This window comes from Coptis chinensis, chromosome 3 (genome assembly GCF_015680905.1).
Source record: "Coptis chinensis isolate HL-2020 chromosome 3, ASM1568090v1, whole genome shotgun sequence".
Classification (NCBI taxonomy): domain Eukaryota; kingdom Viridiplantae; phylum Streptophyta; class Magnoliopsida; order Ranunculales; family Ranunculaceae; genus Coptis; species Coptis chinensis.
Genome location: NC_141458.1, coordinates 105,912,521 through 105,934,702, shown reverse-complemented (window position 1 = coordinate 105,934,702; position 22,182 = coordinate 105,912,521). Strand labels below are relative to the sequence as shown.

The 22,182-nt window shown below is 36.2% G+C and overlaps 2 protein-coding genes and 2 pseudogenes across 4 annotated transcripts; 1 reads left to right on the top strand and 3 right to left on the bottom strand.

Annotated features, from left to right (window-relative positions):
* Window positions 1–461: 461 nt before the first annotated feature.
* On the bottom strand, window positions 462–1,534 carry LOC147512600 (germin-like protein subfamily 1 member 17). Its single transcript, XM_086599476.1, has 2 exons — window positions 1,378–1,534; window positions 462–1,169 (listed from the first exon to the last, which is right to left on the bottom strand). Exons 1-2 carry the CDS (start codon window positions 1,493–1,495, stop codon window positions 604–606), a joined length of 684 nt encoding a protein of 227 aa, XP_086455602.1. The 5' UTR covers window positions 1,496–1,534; the 3' UTR covers window positions 462–603.
* A 1,895-nt stretch (window positions 1,535–3,429) lies between these two features.
* Window positions 3,430–4,548, bottom strand: LOC147512599 (putative germin-like protein 2-1; annotated as a pseudogene). Its single transcript, XR_015217241.1, has 2 exons — window positions 4,420–4,548; window positions 3,430–4,141 (listed from the first exon to the last, which is right to left on the bottom strand). The product of XR_015217241.1 is annotated as a putative germin-like protein 2-1 (transcript).
* A 1,473-nt stretch (window positions 4,549–6,021) lies between these two features.
* Window positions 6,022–6,468, top strand: LOC147512598 (uncharacterized). Its single transcript, XM_086598747.1, has one exon. The coding sequence runs from the start codon at window positions 6,022–6,024 to the stop codon at window positions 6,466–6,468; it is 447 nt and encodes a 148-aa protein (XP_086454873.1).
* Window positions 6,469–9,557: 3,089 nt separating this feature from the next.
* Window positions 9,558–11,386, bottom strand: LOC147512597 (putative polygalacturonase; annotated as a pseudogene). The gene is made up of 5 exons (XR_015217239.1): window positions 11,060–11,386; window positions 10,771–10,897; window positions 10,485–10,659; window positions 10,218–10,294; window positions 9,558–10,029 (listed from the first exon to the last, which is right to left on the bottom strand). The product of XR_015217239.1 is annotated as a putative polygalacturonase (transcript).
* Window positions 11,387–22,182: the final 10,796 nt, after the last annotated feature.

Here is a 22,182-nt window from a genome sequence, read left to right as displayed (position 1 = left end):
GTATTAGATGTAATCTGCTTTGTCGTTTGAGAACTTCCCCAGTTTAATGGCTGAGTTGTTGCAGATACTCCACAGTAACTTTGTGAATGTGGTTGAAAGTTGAAACTGCAGACTGTGTCAAGGTTTTGTTGTGTGGAGACGATGCACTTCTCTTATTGAAATGAACTCGCTTTTGAGTTGCATGATACTTAGTAGTCATTACAACAAACAAAATTTATGTTGTGGGAATGAGATGGTCACTTGCAAGTTACGATTCTCATTTTTATATAAATTCATAGTAGCTGGAAGCAACTGGAGCTCTCACTTCTGTTTCTACAACAAAACTATCATATTATATGATTGTAGAAGTGTTAACATTTTCATTTTATATTGAAATACAGTTCTGAGAAGATAGTGCTCGCCCTCATGGACAATATGGCAGTGGCACAGCTTAAAATACAAGTAGTTCCTTCTAGTTGAACTTTCTTATTGCAAGTAATCGTGGAATCTTATTGATAATGATATGAAAAGGAACAAGTTCTACAAGAGAAATTACAGGATAAGAACCTAAGAAACATCTCTGTTACAACAAAATAAGCCCCATCCTATTCAACAATATAGGTCCTATAAGTCACTACGCCGCCCAGAGTTGGCCGTGAATGGAGCTTGAAGAAGATTAACAACTTTCTTGTTAACTTGGAATGCCTGGGAAAGAATCGCATCTGAGATGGGTGGACTTGATCCGAAGACTGTACTTGGAATCATAATCACGCCGGAGTTCTGGCTGCTCATACCAGCAATAGCGACAGCCCTAGTGGGTCCTACGTTTTTCTGGAAGTGAATAAGGCCTTCAGGAAATACAAATACATCACCCTGATTAAGGGTTTTGGTAATGAGGCGGTTACCGGCGCTGGAGGTGACAAATCCGACATAAAGTGTACCTTCCAAGACTACTAGTATCTCAGTTGCTCGAGGGTGTGTGTGGGGTGGGTTGAGGCCATTGGGACGGAAGTCTATACGAACCATGGAGATGCCAAGAGTGTTGAGTCCAGGTATCTGAGCCACATTTGCTGGAGTGACCACTGAACCTTGTAGGTTTGATGTGTTTCCTGCTAAATGAAGTCCCTGCAAGTAGAAATCGTCGGCAGTAGCAAGCACAGGATCCTTGCAGAATCTCCCATTTACAAATACTGCAAAAACAAAATTTATTTAAGTAACATTGCATTTGGAAATCTGTCTAGTGCTGTATGTGTTAGTGTATGATTTCTCACTCAATTCGGCACTATAATTGAAAATGGACTGTATCAAATTTCATTTGGCAAACTTGGCCAAAGTGCGAAACTACACTTCTATATACTTGTGCTAAATAAAAGAAAGGAGAACAAAGCTCAACTATACCAGCTCCTGTTGGGTCATTAGTAGCCACACAGAAATCCTGAACTGGACTGGGATCAGAGGCAAGAACAATGGAAGCTAAGACAAGTAGAGTGAAAGCTACAAGGATGTGAGAGCCCATACTGTTTTTCCTATTTCCACTAGATTTGAATGACTGTGAAGATGTCTGTACATCAGTATTTATACGAGTCTAATGCGTATAAAGTCGTCAATCCTAATAACACCCTCTTCAATTTTCTTAATTCTAAAAGACCTGTGTGCAATTTTGAATTTTACATGCTCTTTTATCGGGACATATTTGTCAAGTACTCAAGTGCTGAATACAAGGATCAAATCTAATGAACCATGTGCAGTTTTGATTATAAACAGATTCTTTTGTTGATCATTTGATTAATGCAGAGCCTAGTGCACATGGAACACATGAACACTAAAATGTGCCTGCAATGGGCAGAAAGGATTATTGGTTATGAATACTTATAGCAATGAAAAGTAGTATATAGTATATTAATTATTCTGGATAAGTGCGCGCTAGGTTTGGTCACTTATAAATTGGTTAGTTGCAAGAAGACCCTTTACGAATCTCTGACCAGATTGTAATAAGTTATTTGATTAACAGTACACGAGTTATATTATTTATAGAGTTTTAATTTAAGGCATCTCTTGCAGTCCGGAATTTGCTAACATGTGCACCCAACAAAAAATGGAGATATTCTATCCAGTTATTTTTTCAAATTACTGGTTTTGATTACAGTAAAATAATAGCTGAAAGTTCCATTCATCTTGTGTTTCCCCTGCCAGAAATTGATCAGAAGAACCATGTCTTACTTAGCATCATGTCTTTTTTGTGGGGTAGGACCGTTTTTCACTTCGAAGTGGGAAGTCCTTAGCGCGACTGCGCAAGTTCTACTAAAAAAGCCCTCAAATCACATATTCAATGCCAAATCGAAGCACAGAGACAATTAGTACTAGATTTTGTGTTCGTTTAAACTTGAAAACCTGTATCATCCATAAGTATGATAGTGTCAAGTGCTTCGTTCAGTGCAATGGATTGAGCCAGCTTTCCACAAATGTGCCTTGCTCAATACTATCATATTTCAAACGATAAGTTTAATAAGAACATTGTTATGAACAGAGGTCTTTACATTTACTGAACAAAATAAACTAACATTTCATTCATCGAATTGGAAGTGGAGAAGCATAAGAAGTATCTATAAGTCTATAACAGAACAAAGTCAACAAACAATTACAGTACAATGACATTTACATTTTAATATGGTTACACGTACTTTTTATAATTTTTCTTTCTTATATTGTTCAGCTGTATTAGTCCAGAACTTCCGCAGCTTACTGGCTAAATTGGAGCAGATAATCCTTATATGTGGAACTTTAGAGAATGGGGTGGAAACTTGACATGCAAGTCTCTCAGAGTGTCGCACCACAGCACTCACGTTTTTAAGAATGTGATGGTTACCATGTGTGAAGGAGGAGGAGGAAGTTCAAAGCAAATTAAAATTTTAGTTCTAGTATCATACATTTTATCACAATTCTGTGCAAGTCTCATGTTACGATCTTGCATTTGGTGATGGCATCAATCATAGGTCGGAGTTCAACCCCTCAAATTGACTGTCTGCTTGTGTTGCATAATATGATATATTAATTGATGCAGACGGAAATTTGACAAGTAGAGCATCGCTAGGCGGTGTATCATTATGCTGATATATATGGAATAACTGGCTGAAGTTTTCCACTTATGCCTACTCATTACCTACTTGGCTACTTCAATGATATGGGCAATATATTTAGGTAAAATATTTCATACTACATAATAGAACTTTTCACCAGGGCATTATTATAGTCACAATCGCTTTTCACATGTGGTGATGCAATGCAAGAAGCTCTTTTTTGTACTGTACGTATAGCGCAAGGATTTCATTTTCGCATCATCGCATGTATAGTGAAAGATAGTTAAGAGAATATAAGTTACCAAAAAAAATGTTAAGAGAATATAGCGTCAATACTGCACGCAGTAGCACTCTACTTTCTGTTTTCATGAAGTTTTTTCTTTTCGCGAGCAATTAAAAAACTTTATTGATCATCATGGAAAGATACGAGTGTTACGAGGCTACATCAAGATACATTTTGAGGTTAAATCAACCTCTTTTATTACAACATTCAACTCTATGATCTGTCCTATCAATCACTACATACTCGAAACTAACGGAGGTAGGCCCAAACGGGGCACAAAGAAGATCAACTACTGTCTGGTTAACGTACTTGGAATGCCTGGGAAAGAATATTATCTAGGATGGCTGGATTTGAACCAAAGACAGTACTTGGAATCATAATCACGCCAGAGTTCTGGTTGCTCATACAAGCAATAGCAACTGCCCTAGTGGATCCTACGTTTTGCTGGAAGTGAATAAGGCCTTCTTGAAATACAAAGACATCACCCTGATTCAGGGTTTTGGTGATGAGCCGGTTACCGGAGCTGGAGGTGATGAATCCAACGTAAAGTGTACTTCCAAGACCACTAGGATCTCAGTTGCTCGAGGGTGTGTATGGGGTGGGTTCAGACCATTGGGTCTGAAGTCTATACGAACCATGGAGATGCTAAGCGTGTTAAGTCCAGGTATCTGGGCTACATTTGCTGGAATAACCGCTGAACCTTGTAGGTTCGATGTGTTCCACGCTAAATGAAGCCCGCTCAAGTAGAAATCATCACCAGTAGCAAGTGCCGGGTCCTTGCAGCAACTCCCATTGACAAACACTGCGAAGGATATGATTCGTATATTAGCAGAAATGCATGGTATTAGGTAAATCCAAAGTAGTGAAATATGTTTGTAGTGCGCATTTTCGTGTATCAGCTTTTCTTTCTGTGTGCTTATTTGCTCTCAAACCGGTACTTTAGAAAGGAAAAGGACTAATCTAGTACTCTGTATTTTCTTTATAGTGTCATTGTAGCGTTTATTATATACGCATGAACTATATTTAAACACATTTCCGTATACTAAATATAACTAAGAAAAGATTGAACAAAATTTGTACCAGCTCCTGTTGCGTGGGGCGACGCAGAAGTCCTGAACTGGACTGGCATCAGAGGCGGGAACAGACGAAGTTAAGGATAGAAAGGTTAAAGCTAGAATGATGCGAGAGCCCATAATGTTTTTACCTTTGTTAATAGCTAGATTTGAATAACTCCTAGATCGAATTCGTTTATTGTTATTTATAGAAAAAGTTTATATGTATCAACAAGTCTGCAATAATCAATCCTGAAGCACAACCACTTCAATTCAAAAAAATTAACAGTTAAAGAACATTAACAGAAAATATATTCTTGTATTGGTCATGTTTTAAGCGGTCGTTAGCCTACAACGATGAACGATGTCGTGATATTGACTTTTATCTAAAAAAATGTCGTGGCAAAAAATAATGTCGTGATATTGACCATGTAATTGCTGAAGATAGAATTGTACTAATTCTCATGCCGGTAGACTGCTTATTTAATTATATATTATACATATATTAAGCAGCTATCAGGGTTGGCCAAGTGCCTACCATTGTTATTTAGACCTTCCAATCTTAATTATATTATATTATATTAATAATTGGTCGATGTGAAAAACGTTTTCATTTTGCGGGGGAATTGAATAAAAGAATATATTTATTGTAAAGAAATAGAGAAAAGTAAGTTGTTTTAGGATAATTTTGGACATACCCAACAAAACACTCTCGTACCCGAACTTTAAAATAAATAAATAAAATAATTTTAGACACATTTAGCTTCCTAAATTATCCTTCTTTTTTATTAGACGTACCTAATATATTTATTGACTAAAACAAGTCATTTACTCTACGTGATTTAAAAGAAAAAGACTGCGGTTTTTTTTTTTTTTTTTACTTCTTCTCCAATAACCTCTTATTCTTTTATCTCATCAATAAACATGCAAACACCCACTTTTAATTTGAATCAATCATATCAAAGTAATGAGGATGAATACCAACCGAATGAGAATGAAGAAAAAAATTCAAAATCAAATTTTGACGAATGGGAGAACGCAGAAGACTATTATACTTTAGATTACTACAATGAACAGATACAAACACCAAACAAAAATGTGAGTTTGTTTGCAATATTAAACAAAGTGCTATTTTTTTTGGGTGCATACTGAGTATAAGAAACCTAAACCATTTTTTTTTTTTTTTTTGATAAAATTTTACTTTGAACAAATTTCATCCTATTAGTAGTGCATCTCCAAATGCATTGTCTTTGCTTCAACTAAATTATGAGTCGAAAATGAAGAGCAAGAAAGCCCGGCTTAAAACTCTAATTTTGTTTGTCCGATATGACCGACGATTTACAACCGCAATGATAAAGAACTTGAAGACACTTTTATAAATTTAGTATATCGTTTTTCCGAATGGTGATGTAATACAATCTATAACAAAATGATTACAGGTATTTGAAAATCGAAAAGACCTTGTTGATTGGTGCAGAGAGGTAGGGAGAGAAATTGGTTTTGTGGTTATCATTACAAAGTCGGATAGTGTTGAAATAGTGGCCGAAGACCTAGGGTGCTTTTAACTTGTGAGAGAGGTGGTGTTTTTAAACCTCAAAAACCAAAGAAGACAGATCGATACAAGTTATCCATGAAACTCCCTCGACAGACAGGAACGAAAAAGTGCAAGTGTTCATTTAAGTTGAAGGGTTATCAGCGTAATCAAGGGGGATGGGAAGTGGTTATAGTTTGCGGAATTCATAATCACCGTCTTGCTGAAAATCTTACAGGCCATTCTTTTGTGGGAAGGCTAACACGAGATGAAGAAATGATTGTGATCGAGATGTCTGAGGCTGGCGATAAACCAAGAGAAATTTTGAATGCTTTGAAAAAGAAAGACGGCCTAAAGAATTTGTCAACCCTAAGTACCATCTACAATTTTCGAGCGAAACATCGTCTTACAAAATTGCAAGGGAGATCACAGATGCAACAATTATTGAAGATGTTGGACGATCGCGATTACTATGAGTCTTATAGAGAGAACCTGATTACAGGAGAATGCAAGGATCTTTTTTTTTGCTTATTCGAGATCAATTAAGTTGGCCAAGTGTTTTCCGGAAGTGTTGAGTATTGATTGTACCTACAGGACTAATCTTCACAATCTGCCATTGCTAGAAATTGTTGGGTTTACGTCTACAATGAAGACGTTTGCTATTGCTTTTGCATATTTAGATTCAAAGAAGGAAGATAACTTTGTTTGGGCTTTGGAAATGTTATATAGTGTTTTGGAAGGCAAGGCATCTAGTGTGAAAGTCATTATGACTGACAGAGACTTGGCATTGATAAATGTTGTGGCGCGTGTATTTCCCATGGCTAAACACCTCCTTTGTCGTTAGCACATTCAGACTAATATGATTACTAACTGTAAAAAATCTTTTGAAGAAAACAATGAGTTTCGGAAGTTCTATGAAATGGTTTGTGATTTATTCAGTTCACCTACTGAAGATGTCTATAATGAAAATTTGGTTGTATTTAGAAATGAATATGCACATATGACACGTGTGGTACAGTACGTCGAAGAGTTGTTGAACAAGTACAAAGAACAGTTTGTGGCGGCTTGGGTTGATTTAGTGATGCACTTCGGCACTCACACCAGCAATAGAGTTGAATCCCAACATTCATCTTTGAAGAGAAATTTGAGCAGTTCACGCGGCAATTTGTACCAAAATTGGGATGTGATTGATAACCTCCTTGAAAATCAGCTCAATAGTATACAAGCTTCATTTAATATTAGTCGCAATATTATGCGTCATTATAGTCGAGACAAGGCATACAGTGAGATTAGAGGATTTATCTCTAGGGAGGCGATTGATATGTTGTCGAAAGAACTTGTACATTCAAACAAAGTGGGCATTTATGAAAAAGAATGTGGGTGTGTTTTGAGGCGTACTTGTCGTCTTCCATGTGCTCATGAGTTGGTACATATGGTAAAACTTGGTGATGGTTACATACCCTTGAGGTCTATAGATCGTCGTTGCCGGCAACTTGATTTTGAGCCAATGGAACTTCCAAGACGGTCGCTGGACATTTCACCTGAGGTGGAAGGAATTAAGAAGAAGTTCAATTGCTTACCAAAACACCAAAAACTAATGTTGATGAAAAAATGTTTAGAGCTTGCTGATCCAAAGACTACACACATGCAAGAGCCTCAAGAAAAACTCAATGTCAAAGGTAGACCATCAATTTCAAATAAACATGTGAAAGTATCAACTCAAGATCAGAATGACATAAGAAGAGAACCATCTGCTTTGGAGTATGCACAGACGCAAGAGGAGAAAAAAGCAAGTGAACAAGTTCCGAAGAAGAGAGGCAGACCACGTAAGAACCAAGGAGAAATGCAAGCAATTGAAAAATTACCTAAAAAAATAGGCAGGCCACCTAAGAAGCCAGCTTAAACATCTTTGCTAGAAGATTTGAATCCATTGTTTAACAACTTTATTGTTTCATGTGAGGATGTCCTTGGGGTGGACACTGTGGATACATGTCCATAGCAAGATTATTGAACTATGGTGATGAGACTGGATGGTTTACCGTGAGGAAGAGGTTGTTGGTCGAATTGATGGAATATGCAGAATAGTACATTGAATGGTCTAGATTCACCATTTTCGAACACTTAATTCAAAATTTATAATGTACAAAGTCGATGACGATGAACCCGACTGAGTGGTTTGAACTTCCTGACATGGGTTGGTTAACTGTTTGTGCTTATAATTGTGTGTTTGTCACCCTAGCACCAAACCAGTCATTAACTTACCTTCCTTTGAGAACTCCACCAGACTTGGAGCATACTCTCATTATCTCAGTTGCTCATATAAATAACGGCATACATTATGTGCCGCTTAGACTCAGTGATGATGCTCCCTTGCCACCAGTTATATCAGGTTACCACAATCTAGCCTACCCGGGCATCGCTGACTTGTGGATAGCAAAGGTTCAAGAAAAACTTGCCGATTGGGATAGGAAGGTAAATCCAAAAAAAAATTATAGGCTAGAAGAGTTGATGCAATATGCAGATTACTATACATAGTTGTACGGTAATGACGGGTTTGAAAACCACAAAAGAAACTTAGAGTGTACCAAGTCTTCTACAATGAATGAGAAAGAATGGCTTGATCTCCCGGACATGGGTTCCTTAGTTGCAAGTGCTTTTAATTCTATTTTTGTCACCATAGCGCCGCGACAATTAGGTGTCACATACTTTCCGTTAAGGACAGGTCCAAAAGAAATGTGCCGGATAATCGCCATTTTCCACGTAAACAAAGGACATTTTGTGCCAGTTGTGCTAAAGGATATTGCTCCTCTACCTCCGGTTTGGCGAGATTGGCAGTCTGTTAGATGCCAGAAGCAGCAGTGTGGGAAACTGTTCTGAAAGGAAAATTGGACAGGTGGGCCGGATCGATTCCAACCAATATGCAGAACCTACAATATGTTTATCCAGATTAGTTTAAGTTGTTGGATAGAAAAATAAAATAGTTAGTTGTAATTTCTCAAGAATTAATCTGTGCTTATTTCATTATAGAACATGGCTTATGGCAATATTAAGGTTTAGTTGTTGGCAATATGTATGGCTTATGGCTTATGGCAATATTTCATTTAGTTGTTGGCAATATGAGGTTTTGAGTATCAACAGAACAAAGATCTCTTAATATAGATATACTTAAATTGTGTAGTTACTATGGAAGATAGACCTGTATTTCACCATTTTGATGTTTCTGTTGATGCCCCTTTAACTTTTTTCTGTCGTCTATGATGGGAAGCGAAGTGAAGTGTTGATTATTTGAAATATAAGGAAGACTGGGAGTGGGAGCTAGCGTAGATGTTACATATCATATTTGAGTAAATAGTAGGCATGCAGCCTATTTTTTTGTCATTTCTGCTGCATGTTTTTTTGTCATTTCTGTCATATCGAACAATAGGGTTTACTTCAAATGGATTCTCAGAATAAAGAAACATACTATATATGGTGGCATGGATCACGCTTACATGCAAAATCCTGGCACTAAAACTTACAGAACTATAGAAGCAAGCACTCTTCTTAGCTAAGTTCATTATAACGACACAAAGAGCAATAGAAATAGGAGGGTCAATGGTGAGGAAAACATCTCAAAAGATAAAACACCCTTTTCTTGTATCATGATATTAGACCCAGATGGATTCAAACCATCAACCTCTCAACTAGTGAGCGCTCTTTCCATTTTGAGCTTATGGATCCATTGATAGCAAACACAGGGAAACAAACATTTATTTTGATGAAGTAAATAAAAACAAAGGACTCCCGTGTATAGTGAAATTGTCACGTTTCTTACAAAGATGTCTTTAACATATCCTCCTCTACCTATTGTAGTTTTAATTCGAATTCCAGATTGTGTATTTATCGCTACAGTGTCTTCAATCCTAATATCATGTACTCCACCAGACATTTCACTGCCTAGAGCTATTAGAGCACTATCAGGGGAAATGCAAGTAAGCCTTCTGATGATTACATGCTTTGTTGGAATTCCAACTTTAATTCCATATTGATCCCAACCACATTTTAACGAAATGCAATCGTCTCCTGAGACTATGTAGCAGTCCTCAATTAGCACATTCGAGCAAGAGTCTGTAGAGAAAAGGAACACAAAACATTATATTTGGCCAATAAAAACAGTGAAAGGCTTCACTTAGCTGCATCAAATTGTTTTTACCAGAATGTTGTGGTGCACGGAACACAAAATAATTAACTTGGGAATGTAAGATCATAACAAGGTGCAACTTAGAAGCTTAAACTTAGCAACTAAAATGTTGTACCTGGGTTAATGCCGTCAGTTTTAGGTGAAACTGGATCATATGGAGCAATAATCATACGCTTTTGGATGATAATATTGCTGTATTTTCAGAAGAATATTTTATCAGAAGATAATTAAGGTCGTGAACTAGCTAGTTCGTCAACAAAGATTAGTACTCACACACATTGTATGTTAAACAATAAAAGTTCTATTGAAACGATCTCTTGAAACTGAAAATTTGTTTGCTAAGAAGTAACAGAAACAAAATTAAGCCAAAGTAGTACTGAACCTACTATAAACGGGATGAAAAAACCAATGCAGAGAGTTCAACAACGTGAGATTGGATATCTGAATGTGTCTAGAGTACAAAAGTTCAATCAAGAACGGGCGGGTGTAGTTTAATTTATTGTGGTGATATCTGTGCCACCAATTTTGACCTTGGCCATCAATTGTGCCATTAGCACCTGTACGACAGTAGTCTCAATATTAGATTTGTTGCATTCTGAATTGAGTATTTTCTTGTAGGTTATTATGTATGATCTAGGTTCATACACTATGATAAATTTGAACGGTACTTGTGATTATAACATCAGTGAGATTGGTTCCATGAATGAAACTACTGTATCTTAGACCGTCACCAGGAGTATCTCTTCCTCTCCCATAAGAAGGCAAAACAGGAATGAGAGGAAAATCTTTCGCATCCTACAATCAGTTGGAGTGCAATGTTAGAAGTGGGGGTTGTATACCACACATCATTCATCCATGTAATCTGGGATTTTTAGCAATATTTAATAATTTCACCACTTCTTAAAGGATTAGTCTAAAAGACTAAAAATATAGGCAGCGTATATAAACTAGCCGCACCTGAGAAGCAAGAATAACTGCATCCTTTTGGAGATAAAGTGTGAAATGACTAGTGAGATTGAAGCTGCTTGTGAATCATTTTCCTGGAGGAATAATCAGCTGAGCCCCACCGTCTGAACTAAACTTGCTGAGATCGTCTATAGCTTTCTTGAAAGCCTTTGTATTGGAAGTTTTTCCATCCCCAATTCCTCCATATTCAGTCAATAATGCACTATGCTTTCGACAGCTTATGGCTGGATACTCCGAGTTTAACTTAATGGCTAGACCACATTCTACTCTGTCTACACTCAATAGTCCTAGTAAAACAATAACGAAAACCACCTCCATTGTCTGTGTAATTCAACAAGGAAAAACAAGAGGAAAATGATTAATACGTCTATATATAGGGGAAAACGCTAAAATTTCTAACCATGCCAAACAGAGCCTCAAATTTACTATTGGTTGAATGTTCCCCAATACTAATTTTGTATGAAATAGGCCACTGTCCAACCTTGAAGCATACTGACACCAAGGCCTTTTGACACAAATATAATTAACAAGAGTTCAATCGCAATAAAAGAACAACACAAACCAAGAGATCATGTAGAACAGAAACCTTGAAACTAATAAATGAGATGATAACAAGAGACGAACTTACTTGAAACATTGTCGGGGTGCTGCTTCTATCCATTGTTTGAATGGCAAGGAAGTCCTTGCTACTATTTAATAAAGCATGCAGAGACTAATTTTAGACTCTACAAATTTGGAATAACAGTCTTCTTGTCTTGGAGAGAAAAAAGTAGTTTAAAAAAACGGTGCAATTTCCATCACAAAAACGGTACCAAATAAATGATACAACGAGAGGGATGAAGAAGAATGCCAAAGAAACTTGTACTAAAAAAAACGGTACCAAATAGATAGATGTGTCGTTATTTTGTTTTTTGTTTTTTTATTTTATTTTGCCCCTATCCTTATTGGAAATACCCCAAATTATTTGGGAGATATTATTTGATTTAGGCAGTTATTGGGGTATGGCATGGGGTATGGCAAAAATTTATGTTAGTTATGGGGTAAGGAAGTGTTTTGTTGGGTATGTCCAAGATCACCCTTGTTTTATTTATCACTTTAAGTGAAAGTGTTGAACTTATATAGACATGTGAAGTGTTGAGATATTATCATAGAGTAGAACTTGTGGTTTTGACTAAAAAATCTCAATGTCACGTAGGAGGAAAGAAATCAATGTGAGTTCAGCAGTTGTAGATGTCATATATTGCTCGATATTCGGCTTCCGCGCTGGAACATGATATGGTAGGTTACTTCTTAGCACTCCAAGAGATACAATTAGACCCCATAAAAGTATAGAAACCAGTAGTAGAATGTCTAGTAAGGGCACCCAGCCCAGTCGGAAAAGGCATAGAGATCAAGATTGTTGTGCTTGAGTATGCACAAACTAGTAGAGATAGTTCCTTTGATGTAATTACAGAGTATTCTTTTAACCATTTGGAAGTGTACATTGGTAGGTGCATGCATATGTTGACAAACATTGCTCACAACATAGCTCAAATCGGGTCGAGTCAAGGTGAGAACTGAAGTGTGTCGACAATCTTTTGATACTCTATAACATCATGATAGAGAGCTTCACCATTTGAAATGAGAGCAGGTTTAGCAGCCATAAGAGTAGATATTTGTTTGCAATCAGTCATCTTTGTATTAGCAAGTCGAGCATATATTTTGTTTGAGATAAAAAGAGTCCATCTTTGAAAGATTGTACTTATACTCTGAGAAATTAACTGAGAAGGCCGAGATCCTTCATGGAGAATTGAACCCCGAGTTCTGCAACAAATTCATCTAATAAAATATTATTGTCACTAGTGAGTATTATATCATCAACATATACCAGTAGAACCATGATATTAACACCATTGTTGAAAATGAATAATAATGAGTTAGCTGCATGGGTTGCATCTAAAACCATACTCAATGAGATAAGAACTAATGAATCTGTCAAACCAGGCCCGTGGAACTTGTTTTAAACCATACAAAGATCGTTGGAGCTGACACACATGATTTGGCAATAGTGCATCTACAAAGCCGGGAGGGTTGCTCCATGAAAACTATGGTTTGAAGATGTCCATGTAGAATAACATTCTTAACATCAAGTTGCCGAAAATTCCAGCCTTTAATAGTTGCAATGGTGAGAACTGTCACAACCCGAATTTCTAAACAATTACAAAGGGAATATTTGAAATACAAATATCTCAAACATCACTATGTTCAGTTGTCTAAAACCCAGACTATGACGGGGTGGATACAACACATACCAACACCAAAAACTCATATCATAAAAGAATCAACTTAAAATAAATAATCCCAATATTTATCCGTCATCACTTTATTAATAGGTTATCTTCCGTCCAAAAAAAACATCTTTCAAAACTCTAAGAATAAAAAGTCCTCAATACCATATTCTCATGCCATACTGAATGTGTAAGCTACGTTATTACATACTTCCAAAAAGAATCGGACCTAATAAAAGTAACTAACGGACTGCTCCGGGAAAGAATCCAAATCAAACGCCGTGGTTCCACTACCTTCCACGTTGCCAAAACAAAGCAAACATGGGTCAGCAAAATGGAATTTGCTTGTATGAGTAGACTAACAGCATAAAAACATTTCTAGACTTTACTTATCCAAACAAATACTTTATATGTACCCATAACTTAACCATTCTCAGCTTGAAAGACAGGTAGTTTAATTTTTCAACCGGCATAGTTTCTTTCCAAGCAAGATTTCCATTCTATTAACTCATTTTAATAACTTAGTAATTGAATTAAATTTTACCGATAACCACTTCTGTATAAGGGTAGGACAGCGTCCCCGCACAAAATATTATTAAGTCCTACCATCCTGCAAACGAAAGTTAGAAATTTTTAATAAACATATGTAGATGCTCTATAAGTATTCAAATGCAAGTCCAAGCACACTCGCACAACCAAATCAATTTCTCTTATTAATTAATCGATTACTTTTTTATACACCCACCCTTTAGTACCTACTCCACGATTTGCACTCCACACATTTGCCAAATCACATATTCCTGTGTGCCTCTCTCCCACCGAGTACTACGATATCATAGCCATCTCTAGGCTTTCATACACATATTCACAGCCTCTTTGGGCATATAATTTCAGGTCATTCATGGCACATTCAATGAATACATTGGGTCATTCCTGCCACATTCAAAGAATACCCATCATAACACTGACGGGCCATTCATGGCACATTCAATGAATGTCCTGGGTCATTCCCACCACATTCAAGGAATACCCAACCCTACATTCCCGTATACTCAAGGAATACGACCGATCCGCAAGGCAAATATCTTAGTTCCTCTCTAGGGCAGTCCAAACTATTAGGTCATTCGTGGCATATTCAATGAATGCCCACCTATCATATGACATCATCAATAATAAAATCTCATTTCCAAATCTTGAGGTGTGGAGAGTTCTAAAAGGGTGTGGTAAATTTGTTGAGAACATTATTGAACTTTATTGCATATATTCTTTCAGAGTAAAGAGGAGTATCTTGTTTCGTGTATCATTGTTTACACGTTATTAATTATATTGATACCTAAGTGTCATAGCGTCGTATATCATAAAAGAATTATAGTAAGAATGAAATTTCACATAGTAGTTAATACACATACACACGTATATATAAAAAGTATTAGCCTAAAGCCAAACACACTAATAGCCCTAGACCTAATCTTAGCCAAGTCAAAGGTCAAACTTGGTCAACTAGTCAAAGTGTTGACTGGTCAACAGCAATCAACCTGCCAAGGGTCAACAGTACGTAGTCAACCAGTTCTAAACTCATCTAAGCAAAAACCCAAAGACTAAGGCCCAAAAATCTTTAGCCTTTCTCAAGCCCAACTTAAATAAACTTAAGCCCACATGTTAATATCTAAAAAACCAACTCAAGCCCACAAGTCTTATTTCGGCCCAAGCCTAACTAAAAGAAACAGAATCGCCACCACCTCCTTCTTCTTACTCAACGGCTCACCACCCCCACCGATCAGCCACCATCAACCACCAACCTTAGTCCCCTCTAAACCCATCGGTTTTAACCCTCACCAAAAACCCAATCTTTCGATACAATCAAAACTCGATTCCCTCACTCCTCACAAATCACTTTCGACACCATTAACAACCTTGGGAGCTTCAACAGCACCCATACAACCCACCGAAACAGTTCGGTTTTGATCACTAACAAAACCCAACACTATGATATACTAAAAAACTCGATTCCCCTTACTTGCCCAAAATCGAGTTCGACTCCATTAACACCTTTACAGAGCTTCAACAGTTCAATCAAAACAAAACTCAACATACCCAACTCAATCAACAACCAACAACCAACCGACGTAAATCAACAACCCATTTGATCATCCAAACAATTTGGTTTACACAACCAAAAACAAAGGCAGTATACTAACCTACGAAATTCATATAATATAACAAATTTTAGGGCAATATATCTCCATTAACAATTTATAACAATTCAAAAATGGTAATAGGGGCAGTAGGTAAACCATACAAATCAATTGGTATTCGACAATACGATTAACATTATGTATTCCAAATTCGACAGCATATAGCACAGAAACAAGCATAAGAATAATGAGCATAAACCTTATATATTTTACAGCAAAGTTTTCTATACAGAGTAAAAATCTAGGTTCAGTGAGAGACAAAAATATCTACTCACTCATGATACACTCCTACTATCAGTAGATCTCCAGCAAGAAGCCTCATTTTTCCTCTATGCATAAAACTCTCTTTTTTCTTCTTTGTGTAAAACTCCCTCTGTGTAAAAAAAAACTCTCCGTGTGAATTCCTGTGTAAACTCCTCTATGTGTCCTTTTTTTTTAAAACCCCCCGTAAAACAGGGATGAAGATTTATCTCTTTACCTTTCCTATCTCCACCAATCTTTATCCTTTTTCATTTTATCTATTCTTATTATTTTTTATTATAATTATTATTATTTATTGTATTAGGAAAATATATTAAAAAAAATGGGGTGTTATAAGAACAGTCCTGCTAGTAGCAGGTTTTATTACCGGATTGAATGTTTCGAGAAAGTTGACTCCTTCCCTTTGGTTATAGCCTTTCACTACAAGTTTTGCTTTCAGGCGATCCAATGAACCATGCATCAGATTTGAGTTTGGCTCTAAACACCCACTGACAATCAATGACATTCATGTAGGGTTGTCGTGGAACAAGTACCCATGTCTCATTGTGTGAGAGAGCATTCATTTCTTCTAGCATAGCATAATTCTATCCTAGGTTACTAATTAAGAGAACTTTTTGTGGATTTTGGTATGGTGGAGATAGGAGTAGTAGTAGCAAGTAATCCATACTTCGGGTTTGGCTGGCGAATGACGTCTTTCATACGAGTTATCATTAAGTGCGGTTGTACAGGCCTAGGAAAGGTGGAAGAAGATCTGTGTACTAGCCTTGGGGTTGTTTGAGTATTATTAGGCTCATTTTGAGATGGATTAGGTGGTTCATTTTGAGGTGGATTAGGTGGTTCAGTTTCATGTGGTGTGATAGGCGACTGTTCAATGGATAGTGATGGATTGATAGGAGCTAAATTAAATAGCCTAGCAAGTTCTTGGCCAGTAAGTGAGCAAAGTTGAGTGGGAGGATTTTTGGAATGAGTTTCAGTAGGATGCAACCAATTCTGAAAAGGAGTTGTGCCAACAAGTGTATCTTGGGATTGTGTGGGCCTGTGAAAGGAAAACGATACTCATCAAAGATGACATGACGCGAGATATAAACACGCCCATTTTGAGGATTGAGGCACCGATAGCCTTTGTGTTTAATACTATAACCCATAAATACACAAGGGAGAGATCTTGGTTCTAGTTTATCCTTTGTATATCCTCACAGATAAGGATAACATAAAGTACCAAAAGTTCAAAGGAAATCATATGTGGGCGGTTTTTTATGTAATAGATTATATGGAGTGGTCATGTTAAGAGTTGGTGAAGGCAATCGGTTTATTAGAAATGTTGACGTGTTAAAAGCCTCGACCCAATACTTCTTAGGAACTGACGCATGAAGCATCATAGCTAAGCCAAGGTCAACAACATGATGGTGTTTACGCTCTGCTAAACTGTTTTGTTCAGGAGTACCTGGGCATGATAGTTGATGAATTATGCCTTCACCACTAAGATGATCAAGGAACTTTTGTTTCAAGAATTCACCCCCATTATTTGGCTGGAAAATTTTGATTTTCTTCTCAAATTGTTTATCCACTGATAAGAGCCCAAAACTGTAGTTTTAACTCCTTAACAATATTGTTTTTAGACCAATTATGTGATTAATAAGTAAGAGTTAGTACTGTTATCATACTTTTGTGTATTTCAGGCATTGGAGTCGAATATGTAAAAAAAGATGTCCATTTTGCGAGATAAAGGAGCAAAGTTTGGTTGCTGAGAAGTTCTATGATTAAAGGCCAAGTTTTAAGGATAAAAAGCCTTTTTAAACCCCGGTCAAAGCTGAAAAGTCAAAGTCAACGCGGGCAGAAATAGTGCATAAAAGTCAGCAGAACTTCCGAAGGTCGTATCTTTGGACTCATACCTCAGAATTGAGCCTACCATATGTCAAAACGACTGGCTCGGAGAGAGATTTCTAATGTTTTAATCCTTGACCCAATTAGAGGAGCAGAAGTGAACGAAAAAGCTATTGAAGTCATTTCCAACTAAAACCCCTTTGTGGACTGAAGTAATGAGGTTTTGGGCTCGATTTTCCGGCCCAAAACATTGCTCCTCAGCCCATGCACGAAATTGTGGATCTAGCCTCTTCTATATCAAGAGACTAAGGCTTAGCTCTTAAGTTATCTAGTTAGTTATCAAGAAATTAGTGGTTAGAACAAGAATTTAGTTTTTAGAATCAATACTTAGTTTATATTTCAAGTTTAGTTCTAATTCAATACTTAATTCATAGATTTAGTTTGTCTTAAATTGATAATTAATTATTCATAATCTTAGTTTTAAATTCAGTTTTAATTCATTTCGAATTATTATACTATTGTTCAATTAGATTAATAAAGTAATTATCATTTCTTCCATAATGTCTTATTTTTATTGTTCTTATTCCATTAATGATAGTTTAATGACTCAAGGCTAAACCTTTATTAAAGGGGTTTGAAGAAGCCTTGATGAAACTTGATTGTATTAGCGTAGAATTGGTTGTAATGTTCTATTCTACTCTAGAAAGTAATTAGTTCACCATGAGAATGAGTTTAATTGTTTCACATGCTAGTTATTAGTTGGTAGAGATTACCATGAATAATTAGGAATTAGAAATACCCAACATTTACGTGAAAACATAAAAATTAGGATTACAACGTGTTCTATGTTAGTTTATTAAGTCAAATCAAAGTGAAATCAAATTTTCCTAATTCATTCTCATATTGTCAATTTAGTATTGGATTGCCGCCATTTCATTTATCACATCTTTATTAGTTAATTCACCATCGTAGTTAAATTCAATTCCATTACTTTCACGACTTTGTTAGCTTACACGAACTAGGAAACTTCACATCTAAACGACTAGGAGTGGAATGAATTCTCTACTCTAAACATATTGCATTGATAATGAGAGTAGATAACTTTGATATATAAGCACGAAAATAGTTTTAGTTTTACTTACATTTGAGTTTCATCACTTAATCGTAGGTAAAACTATCGTTTTCTCTATTATCATCCACCATCGTTTGGAACAATAGAAATACCCTATAAAAGTCAAACTTTTGCTTGATAGGATAAAACCATATATATCGCGAAAAATCATCAACAAAGACGACATAATATCGAAAACCTTGATTAGATAAAACTGGTCCCCAAAGGTCACAATGAACTTTAAAGAGTGGTTTAGAAGACCTACTGCTTGAAGAGAAAAATGGGAGTTCGAAGCTTTTACTCATCTCATAACTCATACATAAGCCAAAAGAACTTTTATGAACTGAAATAGAGTTATTATATTCTTCCTAAGAAAAGCAATGATTCATCTGTGCCAAGTACTTTCATCTGTAACTCGAAATCTATTTGAGAAAAAAGCTTTAGCCTTGGTATTAGCTAAAACATATAGTCCTGCTTGTCTACTCCCCGATGCCATCACCTGGTTCATCTTTCGATCCTTAATAAAAAAAAAAACCATTTTTATCAAACTCAAAATTAAATAACACGGATAATCAGATGTTAATTGAGAAACAAAGAGCAACTTCTTCTTAATATCAGGTACCACAAGAACATTTTTAATTAGTAGTAAAAAGTTATAAGTGGCATCACCAGTATGTGTGATGGGTAGACGATCTCCATTACCAACCATAACATAATCAGATCCATTATATGGTTGTAAATTGCAAAGAGTACCTGGATTATCAGTCATGCGTGATGTAGCTCCAGTATCTGGAATCCACTCGCCATCATTATTAGAGTCATTCATATGGAGAGCAGCTAAGGCTTGTGGAACGTCCTCATCTTGAAAAGTGTTATCAAATCGGTGCCAACACTTGAGAGCATTGTGTCCTTTTTTGTTACAAATTTGACAGAATAAGATAGCAGACTAAGCAACATGAGGTTGATCCTGAGCAGGAGCAAGACTCTTTGGTGTTGTAAGCTGTGACATGTTGTTGTACTTATGCATATTGCAAGTCTATGTAAGCGCCATGACCTCTAGAGCTAAATGATGAAGAGCCACGCTCCCATTAATTAAGGTCGAATGTTACGACGTTGCCCCACAAAATCCACATTAGGATTGACATTTTCATAAAAGATTGACTTATTTCAGAGTTCATGATTTTGCAAAAGTGGAATCAGATGAACATAAGATAGAACTGGAGGTTTTAACATAGCAGTTGCAAAAGATTCATACCTTAGTCCAAGAGTAATAAGAAGGCAGAATACATTATTTTTATCATCAGAGATTGGCTTTCCAATGGCATTTAACTGATCACATATTGCCTTGAAGTCCTTGATATAGTCAGATAAAGGTGTTGAATCCTTTTTCTTCTCCTGAAGTTTGAGAAGTAGTTCGTACTCCCTAGCTTGAGAACCTTGAGAAAATACATTTTGTAATGCAGACCATACATCATGTGATGTTTTCAAACCAACTACGACTCCCATAGCTTCTTCAGAGATGGTTGTCGTTATCTATGTTTTTACCAATCGATCGGTGCGAGTCCATGCTGCCAAATCTGGATTTGGTATTATGTTGGTGTTGTTAGCATCAGTAATCTCAGCAGGTGGTGGAATTGTATCACCTGTAAGAAAACCAAGTACGTCTTGACTTTTAATCAATGACAAAACTTGTGTTTCCCACAGAAGATAGTTAGTAGAGGAGAGTTTAAGAGAGACGAAATTGGCTACATTGAGATTTGTTGGATATGGTCATATGGATACTTTGGTAATGATGTGTTGGCCATTGGCTGAAATTGTTAAATGAATAAAAACAGGATCTTACTCTTTGAAGACTATAGATAGATGTTTTGATAGTATAAAGAAATAAAGAAAAGTAAGTTATTTTAGGGTGATCTTGGACACACCCATAAAAACACTCACGTACCCCATAACTAATTAAAGTTTTTGTTGTACCCCAACAACCGCTTCAATCCAATAATACCTCCCAAATTAACTTGGGATATTTCCAATAGGGGCAAAAAAAACCAAACAAAAACACGTCTTTTTTTTTCAGCAATTTGATTTCGATTTTTTTTTCCCTTCATCCTCATTACTTTGGTATGGATGATTCAAATTAAAAAAGGGTACTTGCATGTTTATTAGTGAGAGAAATATTGCTAAAGAAGAGGTTATTGGAGAAGAAATCAATATCATTTTTTTTAATAGAAAAGGAAAAACATGTTATTATTCTTTTTCAGTTACAAGTGAAAAACTTAGAATATCTACGGTTAACTATTGGGTCCTTAATATATTCTAATAAATGAATTGTTTTGTCTTGGGTATGCCTAATAAAAAAAAGAATAATTTAGAAACATAAATGTGTCTAAAACAATTTTAATTATTTTAAAATTGGGATATGTGAGTGTTTTTATAGGTGTGTCCAAGATCACCTTTATATCGATCTCTACCATTACACCTGTATAGACTCGAACGTTGGTTTATTGGAAAATGAAATGGCTCTAAGACCACCTAGGTCACTAATGAAGTTGTGGAAATGTATGTACTAAGTGAATTATATAATATTTCCAACTTAAGTATTGACCCACTGGTCGAACTGGTGACCCAGTTCCTTTGCCGGGTCAGTGTCCGGGCTGGGTCTGATATCTATGAGATTATGTGTTGAGTGACTATGTCACGTGCTCTATTATATTGTTGGCAGTCTTCGCACACCAAGCCGTTTTATTCCGTTTCGTATTTTATGTCTAAAACACCATGTGTAGCATTGATTAGTATAAGCATATGGAATTATATTACAAAGTTGACCCTACAAAGTTTAAGCCCAGCCAAAAGTCTACTGCTTTGTTGTTGTCACTTGTACAGTTGTACAGTTGTACTACTGATTCTGCGCATGGAAGACATTAAGATAAAATGTAGCTCGAAGCCCGGAATGGGAGAAAATGTTAATTGGTGCATAAATTATGGAACAATAATTAGGAATAAAAGGTGGTTTTTGTCTATTTTTCAGTAGTTAAGTTGCAAGTAATTTTTTTATGAATTAGTCTGTATGACGTATCGAAGGCGTTTTCCTGAATTCTCAAATTTTATTAACATGCTGACCCAACAAAATATAATTAGAAATCTTTTAGCATGCCATTGGTTGTTTGACTTATTATTATTTTCAAGTTGCTCATTTTGGTTACAGTACACTGTATATAACCAGTGAAGGATCCATTGTTGTGATTTTTCCTGGCTGAAACAATCCAAAGAAACCATTGTCTTCTTTTCTTTTCTTTTCATTTCTTTTTCGTTTTTTCCATAATCACAAACTTTATTGATTTCCAAATGTAAGTGCAATGCTAGGCCTAAACAGCAAGATAGAGTACCGCGACAGGAATATTACCAACTTGGCTGAAAGAAGAGTAGCATCAGTAATATAGCTGTCAGCACGAAGTATAA